This window comes from Cucurbita pepo, chromosome 14 (assembly GCF_057944985.1).
Source record: "Cucurbita pepo subsp. pepo isolate OVF chromosome 14, ASM5794498v1, whole genome shotgun sequence".
Taxonomy (NCBI): domain Eukaryota; kingdom Viridiplantae; phylum Streptophyta; class Magnoliopsida; order Cucurbitales; family Cucurbitaceae; genus Cucurbita; species Cucurbita pepo.
The window spans coordinates 4,532,375-4,548,301 of record NC_141811.1 but is presented as its reverse complement, the minus strand read 5'-3'; the positions used below and the strand labels follow the sequence as shown (position 1 = coordinate 4,548,301).

Below are 15,927 nucleotides of genomic sequence, written 5' to 3'. Positions count from 1 at the left end.
ACGTATATAATATATATTGAATTTTAGTTTCATCGAGAATAAAAATTGGTACGGAAAGAGTTTTAAGAGGAAAAAATTGAATTTTTCTAAGAGAGAAAAGGGAAGAGGGCTTTGGTTCGGTTGGACTTGCTAGAGGAGTAGCTTGTCGGTGAAGTTGGATCTGAATCGGATCATCTGATGCGATTGAGACCAGAAAGCGGCGAAGAGGAAGGAGAAACTCTGATTTCTCAATTTCTTATGTAATTTTATTGCTAATCGCCTCTTTCAGGTCAGTCTTAATCCTAATTTTATCGTATTTCACCATTGAATTCTCATGCCGCCATTGATATTGTCCATTGCTCTTCTTTCCGATCATTTATTTCTTAATCCATCCCTCTTGTCAATCTGCAAACGGACTTCAATTTGAAAATCCCTCATTCTCTCATTCTCGCTCTCTCTCTCTACTGTGGTTTTGGGAGAAATCGCGAGTTTGGGGATCACTGTGATCTAGAATTACGAAATTCAGTTGTTATGATGATGGATTTTGGTGAGCGTCTGAGGAATTTTTGAAGTCTTGTGTTGAATCAGAGAAAAATGGTGTTTGGGAGATTTAGGGATATCATCTCGTCTGCAACCACTCGTTTGTCGGGTCGTCCGTCTTCTGCAGATGCGTATAAGTCGTCTTCGTCGCCTGGATCTTCGCCTCCCTTGATCGCTTCTTCTTCTCCTATTCTTGCCGGATTTGCTAGTCCTGCGCTTAAGAACAATCTAAGGCTTTCATCGTCGCTCCAGGATCTCTCTACTTACCGTCGACTTGATCTCGAAGAGGGTAATCATGGACTTGAGAATGCTGCTCCTGATTATAGATCACTCCAACGAGAGAATGCCGCCTCTAGTTTCTCAAAAGAGAAGACATTGCCTGGAGGCTTCTTCTGGTGGTTGAGCAAGAAGTGGGTTCGGACAATTGTTCTTTTTCTGTGTCTATTGCTCTTTTTTGTTCTAATCTATACGGTTTCTATGTATATTTATTCATATTGGTCTCAAGGAACGCCTAGATACTATGTGGTGCTCGACTCTGGAAGTACTGGCACTCGAGCTTATGTATATCAAGCAAGTGTTAATTATAAGAAAAATGGAGCGCTTCCCATTGCCATTAGATCATATACAGGACAAAAGATGAAATTGAAGTCTCAGAGCGGACGAGCTTATGATCGAATGGAAACAGAACCTGGTCTTGATAAGTTGGTTCGTAATGTAACGGGTTTGAGGAAAGCTATTAAACCTCTGCTTCAGTGGGCTGAGAAGCAGATACCGAAGCGTGCCCATGAAAGCACCTCTCTTTTCCTTTATGCGACTGCTGGAGTTCGAAGACTACCCCCGGCAGATTCGAAATGGCTTCTGGACAATGCCTGGTCTATATTAAAGAGTTCGCGTTTTCTTTGCCAGAGAGAGTGGGTTAAAACCATTTCAGGTACAGAAGAGGCTTACTATGGCTGGATAGCCCTTAACTATCAGAAACAAGTGTTGGGGGCTACACCAAGGGAACCAACGTACGGGGCACTCGACTTGGGTGGTTCTTCTTTGCAAGTTACTTTTGAAAGCAAGGAGCAAAACGAGTCTAGTTTGAACATTAAAATTGGAAATGTGGATTATCATCTTAATGCCTATTCTCTTACTGGCTATGGTTTAAATGATGCATTTGGGAAATCTGTCGTCCACCTACTAAGAAGGATCGAAGAACGCGAGAAACTGGACTTGTCTAATGGAAAATTTAAACTTAACCACCCTTGCCTGCATTCCGGGTACAACGAGCAGTATACCTGTAACCAGTGTGGAAAATTATTGGGCAGAGAAGGAAATTCTGGGATTTCTCTAAGACTGATCGGTGCACCGAATTGGGAAGAATGTTCTGCACTTGCTAAAGTTGCTGTGAATTTGTCCGAGTGGTCAAATACAAGTGCTGGAGTTGATTGTGATGTGCAACCTTGTGCTATAACTAATGACTACCCTTCCCCATATGGAAATTTTTATGCCATTTCCGGTTTCTTTGTGGTATTTCGATTTTTCAATCTGACTTCAGAGGTTACACTTGATGATGTATTAGAAAGGGGTCACAAATTTTGTGAGAAACCTTGGGAAGTTGCTCTGGCTAGTGTTGCTCCACAGCCCTTTATTGAGCAATACTGCTTTAGAGCGCCGTACATAGTCTCACTCCTTAGAGAAGGGTTGCATATTACCGATAAACAAATTGTTATCGGTTCTGGGAGTACGACTTGGACACTTGGGGTCTCGCTGCTGGAGGCTGGGAAGGCATTTACAATTACAACAACCAGGCTAGAGCTCCGTGGTTATGAAATTTTTAAACTGAAGATAGATCCTCTAGTTCTTATAGTCGTTGTGTTCACATCATTGTTTTTCCTGCTTGCATTATCCTGTGTAGGAAGTGCAATACCTAGATTTTTCCGCAGGCCATACCTCCCAATTTTCAGGCATAATGCTGTCTCCACCACGTCTGTTTTAAACATTCCTTCTCCTTTTCGGTTACAGCGGTGGAGTCCAATGAATGCTGGTAAGTTTCTACACGTAATATCTCGTGTTCTCTCATTGCAACAGACTGCTGATATTTACATTTATTAATCTTCTTGTTGAGCTTCTCTGTCATGAGATATCCTAGTCGCATGCGCAACGTGAATGTGTTAAGTCAATCTTTGATCATATGGGATGTGGAAGTTTACTATATTTTTGGTATGAATGCATATGGTGACAGTTCTATGTTATGAGATCAATAGGCTACTTATGCTTTGTTAACGTGATTGTGATTTTCTGTTAGCACTTTGCGTTCCTAAATGGTAAAGTTTTCTTTGGATTAACATATATTATTTGTAACGGCCTAAGCCCACCGCTAGCAGATATTGTCTTTAGGTTTTCCCTTTCAGGCTTCCCCCCAAGAGGTTTTTAAAATGCGTTTGCTAGGAAGAGGTTTCCACACCTTTATAAAGGGCGTTTCGTTTTCCTTCCCATCTGATGTGGGATCTCACCCAGAGAGGACGCTGGGCCCCAAGGGGGTGGATTGTGAGATCCCACATTGGTTGGAGAGAAGAACGAAACACCCTTTATAAGGGTGTGGAAACCTCTTCCTAGCAGACATATTTTAAAAACTTTGAGGGGAAGCCCGAAAGGGAAAGTCCAAAGAGGACAATATTTGCTAGCAGTGGACTTGGGCCGTTTCATTATCTACATTTTTATGGGGCTTTGCCCTTTTGAATGCACTGTCTGCTTCATTTTGAAATGTGACTTTTGGTCAAAAAGTAGAAGATGCACATTTGCTGGCCCTCTTTAATGATACCATGTCACTTTTAGTCTTGTTATCATGGTTGCCTTTTCTGTTAGATGGCTTCTTTATAGCCTTTTTTCTGGTATGAACTATGAATGCAATGTGAACCATGGTGCAACAGGTGATGGCAGAGTCAAGATGCCACTAAGCCCAACAGCTAAAGGTTCTGAAGAAAGACCCTTTGGCTTAGGACATGGCTTTGGCAGCAGCAGTGGCATTCAACTTATGGAGTCGTCGTTGCACCGATCAACAAGTAGTGGGGTTTCGCATAGTTACTCTTCAAATAGCCTTGGCCAAATGCAGTTTGACAACAACAGCGTCGGTTCCTTCTGGACCCCACACCGGAGTCAAATGCGCCTTCAAAGTAGACGATCACAATCTCGAGAGGATCTCTCTTCGACGTTGGCTGAAACACACACGGGGAAGGTTTAGAAGAAGCAGACCTCAAACTGTAGAAGATGGCAGCATCAAGAAGACTTGATGAAACACACAGCATGTTGAAGGTTTAGAAGATCAAGCAAATGGCAATCTCAAGAGGACCTTTCTTCCTCGTTGGCTGATGAAACACACACATGGTGAAGGTTTAGAAGATCTAGCAGACTTCAGAAATTTTGGTAGGTTGACTAATTTGCCCCCTCCCCCAATTAGTTTCTGACTCTTGAATAGAAAATATATGGAAGGTTGCGTAGAGTTCGTTCATGAATTCAATTTAGGTATTCTTTGTGTATCTGAAAGGGTTCAATTTTACACGAGAAGTAGATATATGCATATATTGGCCCTCTCTTTTTTATCCCTGCACATTGGAAAGGATTCTTGAATGGTTCCTTATTTGTGAGTGCTATTCAGATATTCACCGCCAAAAAATACTAAATTCTTTTTCGGGTGGACTATGAAAGGAGAAGGAAGGCTCGAATGTCAATAGACTTCTATTATTGAATTTACCCGACCTGATAATACCCTTTTTAGAATGTCTAGTGCCAAAATCACTATCCCTAAAATAGACTATGTAATGTATTTCATCTGTTGGGTTATGGGTGGACATTTTTCCTCGGGATATATTTATATATATATATAAAAGTTGAGGTGGGGCAAGGATTGGTCACGTCTCTCCCTCCCTCCCTCCTTAATTATGTCACCAACATATCATTAATGATTTTATGATTTTAGTAAAATATTTAAATATAACTATGTTATATTATAATGTGTGTATACATTATATATTATTTTTCTTGGAACTTAGTCTAAAAATATATATACATAAAATCTACATGGGTCGAGCATATGATTTATTAATACCCTTTTTTTTCTATTTTTTTATATGTATAAAACAAGGGAGAACCGGCTCGAGCGGTCTGGTTCGAAAGTCCGGTTCGGCCTAAAATTTCGTGTGTTTATCTAATTAGATACCTTCCGTTTTATAGCTTAGAGAGGTCACTTTCTTTCACAAACAAGCCGTGAAAGCCGTAAGGGACACGCCGCGGCAGCTTCACGGTGGCGATAATCTCGAGTTCCGGGGACTTTGCGTCCATGACTACGAACCTTGAGTCGCCCGAGTTTTCATTGTGGACGTACGAGACGACATATCCGTCGTCCTCCTCCGCCGCCGTTTCGTCGGAATTTTCCCTTTCCCTCGGCACGAAAAACGGCTCTCCGCCGTAGCAATTAGGTCCGAAAAGCCTAGTCGCGACGATACAGTCTCGGCGTTCTTCCTGAGACACGTCGAGCTTCACAACTCCCGAAATCTTCGGCATCGGATCTCCAACGCCGGCGTAAACGAACCTATTCTTCTTCCCGACGTATAGCGGATTTATCACTCCGAAGTCTAGGTTTCTGGTCGACAATGGCCGCCGCGTTATTATCCCTGTTTTTAGGTCGATTCTGATTTTCTCCACCAAGGCGTGAACCAGATCCATCCTCTCCATCGTGTGTTCGACGGAAAGAACGTTCGGCGCCACCAGAATCACAGCGTCATCTTCATCCCAAGCGTTAATGGCGTGAACCAGGTTAACTCCAGGTACATCAAACCACTTCATCTTCGATTCGTCGTTAGCGTATCGTGGAATTAGTCCTATTCTTGAAATTTTTGAAGGATCTGCTCCAACTGGAGAGCGTCCTTCTACTATCATTTGCATAGGGTTAAATCCGATCTGAATCTCTGTAAATACAGCGTACTTTTTAGTAATTGCAAAATCGTGCAGGAACGAAGGTCGATTCATCGAAAATATCGGCACATCCGGCTGTTTGGCTCCGTTCTTGTCGAATCGAAAGAAGGTTAAGAACGGAGGCAGAGGACCATACCGAAACGCAAATGCCTCACCCGTATCGTAATCGATTTTTGGATGAGCAGTCATACTCATGGAAAGCTTTCCGTCAAAATCATGGCGGCCGAGAGTTTCAATGTCGCCGTTTGGAGTCAATCGAATTGGATACGGTAAATCGGACTCACCTAGGGCGTAAAGACGATCACCGAAGAAAGCCAAACTAGTGTTTGCAAGACCAATCCCGTTTGCCGGATTAAATTGGCCGGTAAACACCCGACCGGCGGTAACGGCGCCGCGTGCGGCAGAGGCGATGAGGCCATTGAAGCCGGAGAATACATTGGGGATAACAGGATGTCCAGCGTCACGCTCCAAAGTGTACTTGTACGTTTTCACATAACGGCTGCACAGAACGGCACGGCCGTTGGAGATTCGAAGAGAGTGAAGCATACCATCGCCGTCGAACAAGTGGTAGGGCCCACGGGGAAGGTATTGAGGGTTCGGGCCGTTACGAATATACGCACCATTGAGAGATGAAGGCAACGAACCTTGAATGACATCACACTCCGTCGGTGGAAGCTCGTCGACAGGAGCAAAGTTGTCAGCAAGGACGTATCGTGGATCCGTCGACGGATTCGCCGGCGGGTTTATGAAGTTGTTGATCAAGTCATCAAAGGCATTGAAGATGCTCGCCGGTACAGATGGCTCGACACGTCTGGTGGAAGAGCCCTTCGCCACCGCCGGAGGGGGAGTAGCTCGCTGGGACAAAGACGGCGATGGAAAATCAGCATCGGGTCGGGAGGCGGGTTTTTTAACGGTTCTTGGGGTTTCTTCGGCGAGTACAGAGCATATGGCGGTCGAAACGGCGGTCCTGGACTTGGAGATCGGCGGAGAGAGGAGGAGGTTTCCGCCGGAGAGGAAAGGGGAAGAAATGGCGTCCATTGTTGGGAACAATGATTCGGAAAGGAGTGAAGATGGTGTACCTGAAGAAGATGCTACTTTGTCAGACGCCTTAATAAAGGATGGTCCCAGAAGATGATTGAAAGGTGACCGGAGGGTAAAATAGGAACTAAATTTTCTTTTTGGTTTTTTTCTTTTTTCTTTAAAATTATAAAACGGTTTGAACTTTTTAATGTTTTTTTTTTTTTTTAATTCTTAAATTATAAATTTAATTTCACTATTTTTTTCAACTTTTTTAAATTTGTTTCTAAAACTTTTTTAATTCGTGCACAAAATTAAAAGCTAAATTCAACATGGATTTTTAAATACGATCCTGTAGGTGCATTTTTTGCACGTGAAATATGAACAGTGATAAAATTAATTCTAAATAATTACTTATTATTGTCAATAAATTATTTAGATTTCATAAATTTTAACCTATACATTTATATTAATATTTTATATTATCTTAAATACTTTATATAAAAAAAAAAATTATTATTTTAATCGTTTATATTTAATTTAAGTACTTAAAAAATAAAAAATTCATGAAAGTTTATAATAAATTTAATGCTTCATTTTTAAATATTAATTGTAATGCAGATATATATATAGTATTTTAGTCATTTGAGCTCTTAAATATTTAATATCTACTCTCATCAAATCGAATAAAATTTGAGATTAAAAAAATAAATAAATAAAAAATAAAAAACTCAGATTTTTAACACTTTTTCTATTTTTATTTTTATTTTGATTATTTAAAATTCAAAAACAAAATCATACTCTATCAACCTTTAAATATTAGATATTTAATATTCATACCCAATTCAAACCAAACATTAACCCGAGAAAGAAGGCAAACCCATTAGCCATTGTCTTATATCGTTTCTAAAAATAATAATTTTAATTACATGCTAACATTTTAAAAAAAATGTAGTTTAAAATTTTCAATTTTAATGTTTAGTCTTTAAATTAAAAAAATAGGATTAAAAGTTTAGAATTTTGTTAGGCATAAATTTTAATTTTATATATTAAATTAAATACTTTTAAACATTTTAAAACAAAAATCTATTAAATATTACATATTTTTGTATTCAATCACCTATTAAATATAAAATTATAAAATTAGAGGTTTATATTTATCGAATTTAAACCCTAAACACATTCATTAATAAAATACATAAAATTTATAAATGGTTCACACGTGTAAAGAAATATCCAAAAAAAAATCAATGAATGGGTTGAGAGATGCACGCATTCTCAATTAATTAAAATTAAAGACTATCTTTAATATATATTTAATACATCTAATGGTTAATTATTAATATTATAATAATAAAAAAATAATATACAATATAAGTAAAACTCTTAACCTTATTCTTCTTAATAAATTATTCAAGTTTTATTATTATTATTACTTTAAGTAATAAAAATAAATTTATTATTTAAAATTTGATGAAGAAAAGAAAACAATAATTCCTATTTTAAGTAATTTTAATATCCAAATTCACGGTAATAAAAAAAAATGGAGAGTGCTATAAATATATGATTGTGAATATATATGGGAAATTATGGGGACAACTGCAACTGTTTTTATTAGTAAATAAAAACATTATTACTCACAATTTTTTATTTTTTATTTTTCATTTTCTTTGTTATTCATTTATTTGGTGAAATTATGTGCTAATTATTTTCATCCAAAACTAACCATATTTTTTAGATTTTTATTTGAAAGTCAGAGTATTATTCAAACTTTTGACCGTTTATGGATATTTTTTTTTAAATAAAATACAAAATTTATGAGTATTTTATTAAATTAGAAAAAATAAATTTGATTTTGACGCAAAAAAAAAATTAATTTTTTTAATTAATAAATTATGTAATCCGAGCCGTCAATGTATCAGTTTCTAAAGATCAACGGTTCAAATTCGGCGGGATACAAATAGTATAAGATATTATTTCTCCAAAATGAACAAAAAGAAAATTATAGGATATTTTGAAAATTCCTTTTCCCAAAAAAATAAATAAAAAAAAATAAAAAAACGAACATTTTGAGAAGTGGGGCCGGGTGTGAAATGGCGATCCACAAAAACCCTTAATGGGCCCACTGTTTGTCGGCCTTTGGCTACCGACATTTTTTCATTTATTGCACGATGAAATTGACCGAAAACAATAATATCTCACCTTAAAAAAAAAAAAGAGTTAAAAGCCACATAAAATATAATATATTAATATCGATATTATTAATTCACCTTTTATTTTTATGGACCATATAAAATAAAATAAAATAAAATAAAATATTAGTTCGACATAATTTTTTATATAATTTTAAACGTTACTTGAACAGTGAGTATAACTCAACTAAACGGATTTGATCCACACTCTTATAAAGCAATAATATTCAACTAACTATTTGTATAATGTAATGACTTGTGCCCATAATTAGAATAAGGATTTGGAATATGAATTCACCATTTGATTGTCCCGTGATCATGTTGTAGGAGATGCAGAGAAATATCAGAGTTATCGAATGTCGAATCTAAATTTCAAATCTTGATATGAATCCTTAGCTATTTGAATTGAACCGGGATTGAGAAAGAAGCATCTTTTGACAATGATAGCATGTTTTGATCTTTATTCAGCCAAATTGAAGGAAGTTTGTCTTAAGTTGATATTACGTAATAGAATGTTCCACTAGTTTTGAAACCACAATATCAATAATTGATAGATTGATGAACGTGCAACACACATAATCATATTCGTGAAATTCAAACAACTTAAGGTTTATGTGGATAAAGAGATTTTTTTTTTTTTTATAATGTAAAGCAATATGACTGATCGTTAACGCTGGTAATGGAGTGAGCTCAGACGCTTAGTGGTAGCAACGTGTGATATATAATTTATCACAATAAAATAAATTTGTAAAATATTTATGGGGTGTCTATAAATTTAAAATAATTATATTAATATTGACATTTTTTTTTTTTTTTTTTTTTTTTTTTTTTTTTTTTTTTTTTTTTTTTTTTTAATAATGGAATAGAAGATGAGAGGATATTATTTATTTATGTATTTTTTATTTTTAGTAAGGATATTAAGTAGTTGTTGTCAATTAAATTGGTGGCAGATAAGAGATAAAGATTAGATTCAAACAGTCACATCATGGGCAAGGGGATAATATTATGCTCCTAAAATTAAATAAATAAGGACAAAGGTTTATTTATTTATTTTTCAGTCATTTAAAAATGCTTTAATGTGGAGGAAATATCTTCACAGTTCAAACACAAATCATACAATATTATATAATCTAGAAATCTGTACAAATTATGTATTTTTTTAATTTTTTAAAAAATTCCCCCACCTTGCCTTTTCTTCTTTTTATTTTTTATGCTTTGAAATTTCCCAATTAAAGTTAATTTTCATATTGATAATAATAACTTCCCGATTCCTCGGGATTTATTTATCAAATTTCTAGAGGAATCAGTAACATAAAAACCTTATGAAAAGTGAAGACTTTTTTTTTTCTTCAGATTCATGGAAAATAGAAGGACTAAAATAGAATATTATCGATTATCGAAAGCATAGAAATCAAAATGACATGTCATTTTCAAAATATAACTGAAATGTGTTTCGTAATCCGTCTACTGTGGTGATGAAGTTGATCTAGAGTCTTCAAAGTCCAGACCTTTCAAGAATTCAAATGAAATGTATCATTCTTTTTCGAGTAGTTGAGAACCATTCTTCTACACGCAACCATCGATATCGAACAAGTTCATATGTAATCAATGTTTCATTTGATTTGAGATTGTACCATATGGATATGGATTGGTAAGAATCTTGAGTTGAGGAAGATGCAAAGAATCTTATTCTTCTCTCCCTTGTCAACTGATCTTCAATTCAAACCTTGTTTAGGAGAACTTGAAGAAGCTGCAAAGAAAAAACTTGACTTTTCAATAAGGGAGGATGATCTTGCACTTCTATGAGGCATGTGATTCCCTGCTAACATATGAAGCTACACAAATCAAGCTACATGCACCCAAATTGATTAAAACTGAGTCAGAATGTCTTTCATAGACAGGCAACAAGTCTTTTTAATATGTTATGTCAACAGTCACGAAAGAATTTCAAAAACTTCGATCTCTTTCTCGCTCCTCTTCCCTTCCACAAAGAAAGGACAGGAGCCAAGTGACGATAACATGATGTAGGGTTTATTTGGAATGACTTTCCAAACTCTAAAAATACGTAAGAACACTTTATACAGACTAGTAGAGACGTTAAGCACTTAGAAATTCATTTCAAACAGACTAGTAGAGACGTTAAGTATCTCGCTCCCTAACTCCCATTAGAATCTTAGACAGATTGTTCAAGTTTGATTCATAAAGATGCTGAGTTTTTTTCAATGCACAATAAAGAGAACAGAAATCAAGCAGAAGAAAAGTGAAACCATCAGGAAAGGAAACAACAAGAGGACAGGAATCACAATACCTAGTTGTAAAGCTTTAGTTATGAAGCTTGATTGCATCCAGATTTCTTCTTCCTTGAGGGCCGTTTGAGTACCATGATGATGTATAATCTCCAAAAATAACTTCGCGGTATCTAAGGGGGGAAGACTCACTGACAAGCTCTGCAGCCGGAGATATTTTTACTGACTTCGGTGGATCATGAAAAGCAGAGATCGAGAGTCTTGCCCTGCTAGAGTTTGTAGTCACTCTATGCTCCGCACTCTTGCACTTTCCATTAGTTAAAATCTGCATGCAATCGTATGCTATTGAAGTTCCTAATTATCTTGATAATAGAACCAAATATTGAATAAGTTATAGAAGAAAAGAGAAACTCCTCACACATAAACAGGGTGGCCAGACACATTATCAGTGAAGCAAAAATGTCAAACACATTAGTGACTGTAATCAAAACAAAATGCTGGTGTTGATAGATAGAAGTTATAGACATGCCTGTATGATCATATCAAGCCATACAAATGTTTGCAAGCAATGCCTTTCTTGACAAAGTTCTACTTTAATTATGAGGCTGGGAGCATGGGAGATTTAAGAGCATCTAGGCCAACTATAGAGTAGACAGGAAAAACTGTCATAAGCAAGTTTCAACATGGATTGATGACTAATTGAGGTGGGTACCAACTTCCTTCATGACAAACAAACAAAAGGCAGGCGCTCAACTTTAGATATGTTAAGAACAGACAAAAAGTAGGATTCTAAGTCTCAAATTGGTGTCGGGTCCTTAATCCTTCATCATATGTACACAACCTCAAAAACCGATGCAGGGAAACATATAAATCAGGAAAGCTCAGAGCGGACATCTGGAGAGATTGAGGAAACTTCTATGTTATCGGTTGGGTTGTTCAAGTTCCACTAGACTCCCAGCTGAAACTCATACAGAGGAAACTTTTACAGGTCGTAATTTTGGTAATACAGGATAGTCTCACTGTAGACCGTTCATCAATGACAAAGTAAATTGATAATCGAGGCCAGCAACTTGGTTGTCTTGCTCCATCTTGAGATATGCAACAGTCATGCTACACATCAAAATGCTTAGCTGAAATTGGAACAGGATGTTCCCCACTGGCCTAATTCTTAACAAACAATGGCTCCATTGAAGACAAATCCTCATTAAACCTAGTGGAAGCACTCTAGCCCCAAAACGACAGCTACCCACAATGATATTTAATTCCCAAGCCATTACAGCAAAAAATTGGTACATGCCAAATCCTTAATCAAGTGAGGGTGTGCAACCCCATTGCATATTCTCAGCCAGTAGCAACAGATAGAAGCCAAAAACATAAACACTAATCTCACAAGACATGCAAGCAAGTGGGTTTCCTATTCACGTTCTCACTTGGAATCTAAATAAGAACCGTGTACTACCCACCACATCAACCCACACATTCTTCATGAGCAGACAAATAATCCAGTTCACGGGAGATGATGGATCACACATTTCGAATTAATTATGTGCAAGATGATCAGATAGTACAATGCACAATTTTCACACTATAGAGAAAGACGCATCATTAGTGGAAGTCAATGAAGAGAACTATAAGGACCCTGTGATAAGATTAAAGGGCCACTAACCAAGCAATACCAAATATCTTATGCAGCTGCTCTCCAATCTACCCCACCCATGACCATAAGTACTCTGATCAAGCATCAATCTTGTAAGGAGCATGGATCTTCCTGCCAGAAGAGAGTCCCAACCAACCTCTTCTTCCAGTCAAAGGCATCACCAAGCCAAAAGGGTTTAAACCTAGAAGTAGCAGCGGCAAAGGATACATCCTTAGTATCCTACTGTGGCCAATATCACCGGGGAGATTCACTCTACTTCAGATATGGTGAGGAAAAGCACTGCCAAGATGTGTAAGGCTTCTCATCCATAAAACCAAACATGGGCTCCTGAGAAATCAGCACCATATTCACGTCCGCTTAATGAGTACTCAAATACAGGAAGATGATATCAGAAAAGAGAATTAGTACCTCATGACTTCTAACATGCTAGGATCAGATTACAACCTCTAGGAAATTAACTAACTCCTTAGAGAATTTGGGACACTCAAGTTTTCCCCAAGCAGAATAGTTCCAAAATTCTGCAAACTCCCCCACCTCCTTCTCTTCACTTAATAAAATTGCAGTGCTTGGGTGTGATGAGAAAAAATAGAATTTAAAACAAAAAAGAAAATCCTACACCTAATTACTGAACTGTCCTCCGCCGTAGACTCAAGTGCACAGAGTTTATTAGACAATTACCCCACCATCATCTTGTGTAGAGCTATAAGCTATTCTTCTTCCTCATGTATGGATGGTCTATTATGGCCCCTCAAACTTCGATCTTGTTCCGAAGCTTGAAGTTTGAAATTGTTGGTATAGGAGCCCAATTTATCAAGCAGAAAATTAGTAGCAGATTTAGTAAAGTGATAGATAACTTTTCAACCAAGCCTTTTCTATCGAATATTCTGTCCAAACATTAGCCTCCTCATATGTCCAAGTTCCTCTCTATTTATAACCCTGTAATCTGACAAACTGACTAAATAAGGACAAGTATCTGTCCCGTCCTCCAAGAGTCCTCCCATATTAGATCATTACCTTTGCATAAAGAAGTATAAATAGTGTAGTTGAATAATAATAATTAATGAATTAATATGAGATTCACATTCCTTCCAAAAAGTACGAGATTCATAAGCCTTCGCCTCTGGAGTTGACATCATATAGAAGCCGCTGTAGTAAAACATAAAGTCTATATAACACGTGAATTTTGACCATTCCAAGGGAAGCTAAAAGTAAAACTCAAGAGTCAAAGGATTTCTTGAGTTCTGAGGATGATGTTCTACTAACTTGCAGATAAACAATCAGTAGACTGAAGATAATTAGCTCGGGTAAAGAGAGCAGCAGTATTGAAGGGCAAGAACCCAATTCAATTCACAAAAATACATGAACCTAGACCATTGTCTCTGTGGCCAATACCATATTTTTCATTAAAGAACTGATCGGCACCCAAGTAAATTCATTGGTCCTGAATCGTTCTCATTCTACTATTTCCTTGAAAGGGTGGAGATGTCATGATGATTCCCACAGTTATTTTGATTCTAAAACAATTTAGAAAGAAAAACTACTTGAAATTCTATATCCATTCCCCAATACTCACTTAGATAATTTCCATATAGCTCCTCCTCCTCCTCCATACTTATTTAGTCTCTTACTTCGTTATAATTCAGTAGCTGGACTAAAGGAAACAGAACATAAGCTTGCCTGCTAATTGCCATTCACCGGGCATGGATAATTCAGAGGAACGAGTAACATCAAAGCAGATGATGGATTTTGCAAATGCTGGTTCATCAAAGATAGGACAAAATAGAAACGGAGGCATAATCTAACCTCAGTTTGGTCGGCCAAAATGACGACAATGGCATCAGGAGACAGAGGCTGAACAGTGACCCAATCTCCTTGCCCGCTGAGAACCTGAAGGCCCTCAACATCATCTTGTATTAGTAGAGTGATGGCGCCAATGTCGGAATGGGTTTGCAGACCAAGCGTCAAGCCAGGCTGAGGACATGGAGGGTAATAACTGACAGTAATATTCTGATAAAAATTTTCTTCCCCACCCATCCCAGTGATGGCGTCCTCCATCCACGACGAAGGCAGCCCAATACTTTCAGAGATAACGGCTAGGAGCCGCTGAGCAAGCAATTTCATACAATCACTGTACTGAGCCATAAGCTCCCTGTAACCGGAAGGAAAGTGAGGCCAATTAGAAAGATTGCGGCGTGAAAGCGGCAGCGTATGGTGATCGAAATAATCTCTCCAGTCAAGCGCCGAAGCCTGCGAGTCGACTTCTTTATCGACGAGCATTTGTGTGCCATAACCCTCGGAAGCAAAGGATTTAGGATCGCAAGCGTATGCGAGCTTATCAGAGACGGGACAGTCTCTAAAGAAAGAGAGAGCCGCAGTCCTCATCTGGCTCAACAATGATGAAGGAATTCCATGGTTGATGACATGAAAAGCTCCCCATTCGCTGGATGCTCGCCCAACAGCGGCTCGAACAGCGTCTCTGTGGTCCGAATCGAATCCGAAAAGGTCGATCACCGGAATTCTGAGGTCGGTGGAAGTGCTAGTGGCGGAAGGACGGTGATGCGGCGGCTGGATGTATTGGGGCGGGACCTGAGACGGCTGTGCTTCGACTAAGTTTTGAACTCTGATTACTGATTCTCCGCCGGCGAGGCTTTCGGATGAATGTAGCGCCATGGTCGATGAATTTCAGCTGGAAATCGGAGGTTGATGATTCATATAATACATAGATCAAGGGTTTTTTCCTGATCTAAATTCTGTAATTATCTATTCTCTGAATGGATGAAGAATAAACTATTTATATATATATATATGATAATAATAGATTTTTTATTTTAAAACTTTTTTTTTTATATATATGGACTAATTAAGGTTTTATTATTAATTAATTAAAATATAAAAAATTCATATCTCTGTTCTTCCATTACAAGGAAGCAAGTCGAGCTAGCCGAGTCGACGGCGAGCCGTACACAAAGATGGCGGCGCAGGGTCGGGTCATGGGGCGACTGGGCTGGGTCGTGACTGCTAGCATGGGCTGGCACTGAAGGAATGGGCGGGGTCCAAGGACTGTGGGCCGAATACTAGACGCGCGCATTGATGTTGGGCCGTGGGTCGGATGTTGGGTCTGGGTTCCCGATCCTGCCTAGCTTCGGACCAAGCCTGAAGCCCGACGAGGCTTAGGCTCAGGACTAGCTTCGATTCCCGAGCCTAAAAAAAAAAAGGGTTAAATATGATAATTAAAATAGAAGACACCGACAAAAAAAAAATAAAAAATTTAACAAAATGGACTAAACACAAAATTAAATAATTATTAAATTCCCCAACTCTTACTTTCTTTAATTTCCAC

The 15,927-nt window shown here is 37.8% G+C and overlaps 2 protein-coding genes and 1 pseudogene across 4 annotated transcripts; 1 reads left to right on the top strand and 2 right to left on the bottom strand.

Annotated features, from left to right (window-relative positions):
- The first annotated feature begins 43 nt into the window (after window positions 1-43).
- LOC111810198 (putative apyrase 7) lies at window positions 44-4,103 on the top strand. The gene is made up of 3 exons (XM_087117512.1): window positions 44-268; window positions 568-2,548; window positions 3,435-4,103. The coding sequence occupies exons 2-3, from the start codon at window positions 574-576 to the stop codon at window positions 3,743-3,745; spliced, it is 2,286 nt and encodes a 761-aa protein (XP_086973638.1). The 5' UTR covers window positions 44-268; window positions 568-573; the 3' UTR covers window positions 3,746-4,103.
- A 382-nt stretch (window positions 4,104-4,485) lies between these two features.
- LOC111810736 (putative carotenoid cleavage dioxygenase 4, chloroplastic pseudogene) lies at window positions 4,486-6,660 on the bottom strand (annotated as a pseudogene).
- Window positions 6,661-10,091: 3,431 nt separating this feature from the next.
- LOC111810059 (2-oxoglutarate (2OG) and Fe(II)-dependent oxygenase superfamily protein) lies at window positions 10,092-15,367 on the bottom strand. 3 transcript variants are annotated; one of them, XM_087117701.1, is made up of 3 exons: window positions 14,391-15,367; window positions 10,993-11,255; window positions 10,092-10,503 (listed from the first exon to the last, which is right to left on the bottom strand). In XM_087117701.1, exons 1-2 carry the CDS (start codon window positions 15,255-15,257, stop codon window positions 11,007-11,009), a joined length of 1,116 nt encoding a protein of 371 aa, XP_086973827.1. In that variant the 5' UTR covers window positions 15,258-15,367; the 3' UTR covers window positions 10,092-10,503; window positions 10,993-11,006. The 3 variants fall into 3 exon arrangements, with proteins under 3 accessions (XP_086973827.1, XP_086973826.1, XP_086973828.1); XM_087117700.1 differs by having other exon boundaries at window positions 10,092-10,434; XM_087117702.1 differs by lacking the exon at window positions 10,092-10,503 and having other exon boundaries at window positions 11,112-11,292.
- Window positions 15,368-15,927: the final 560 nt, after the last annotated feature.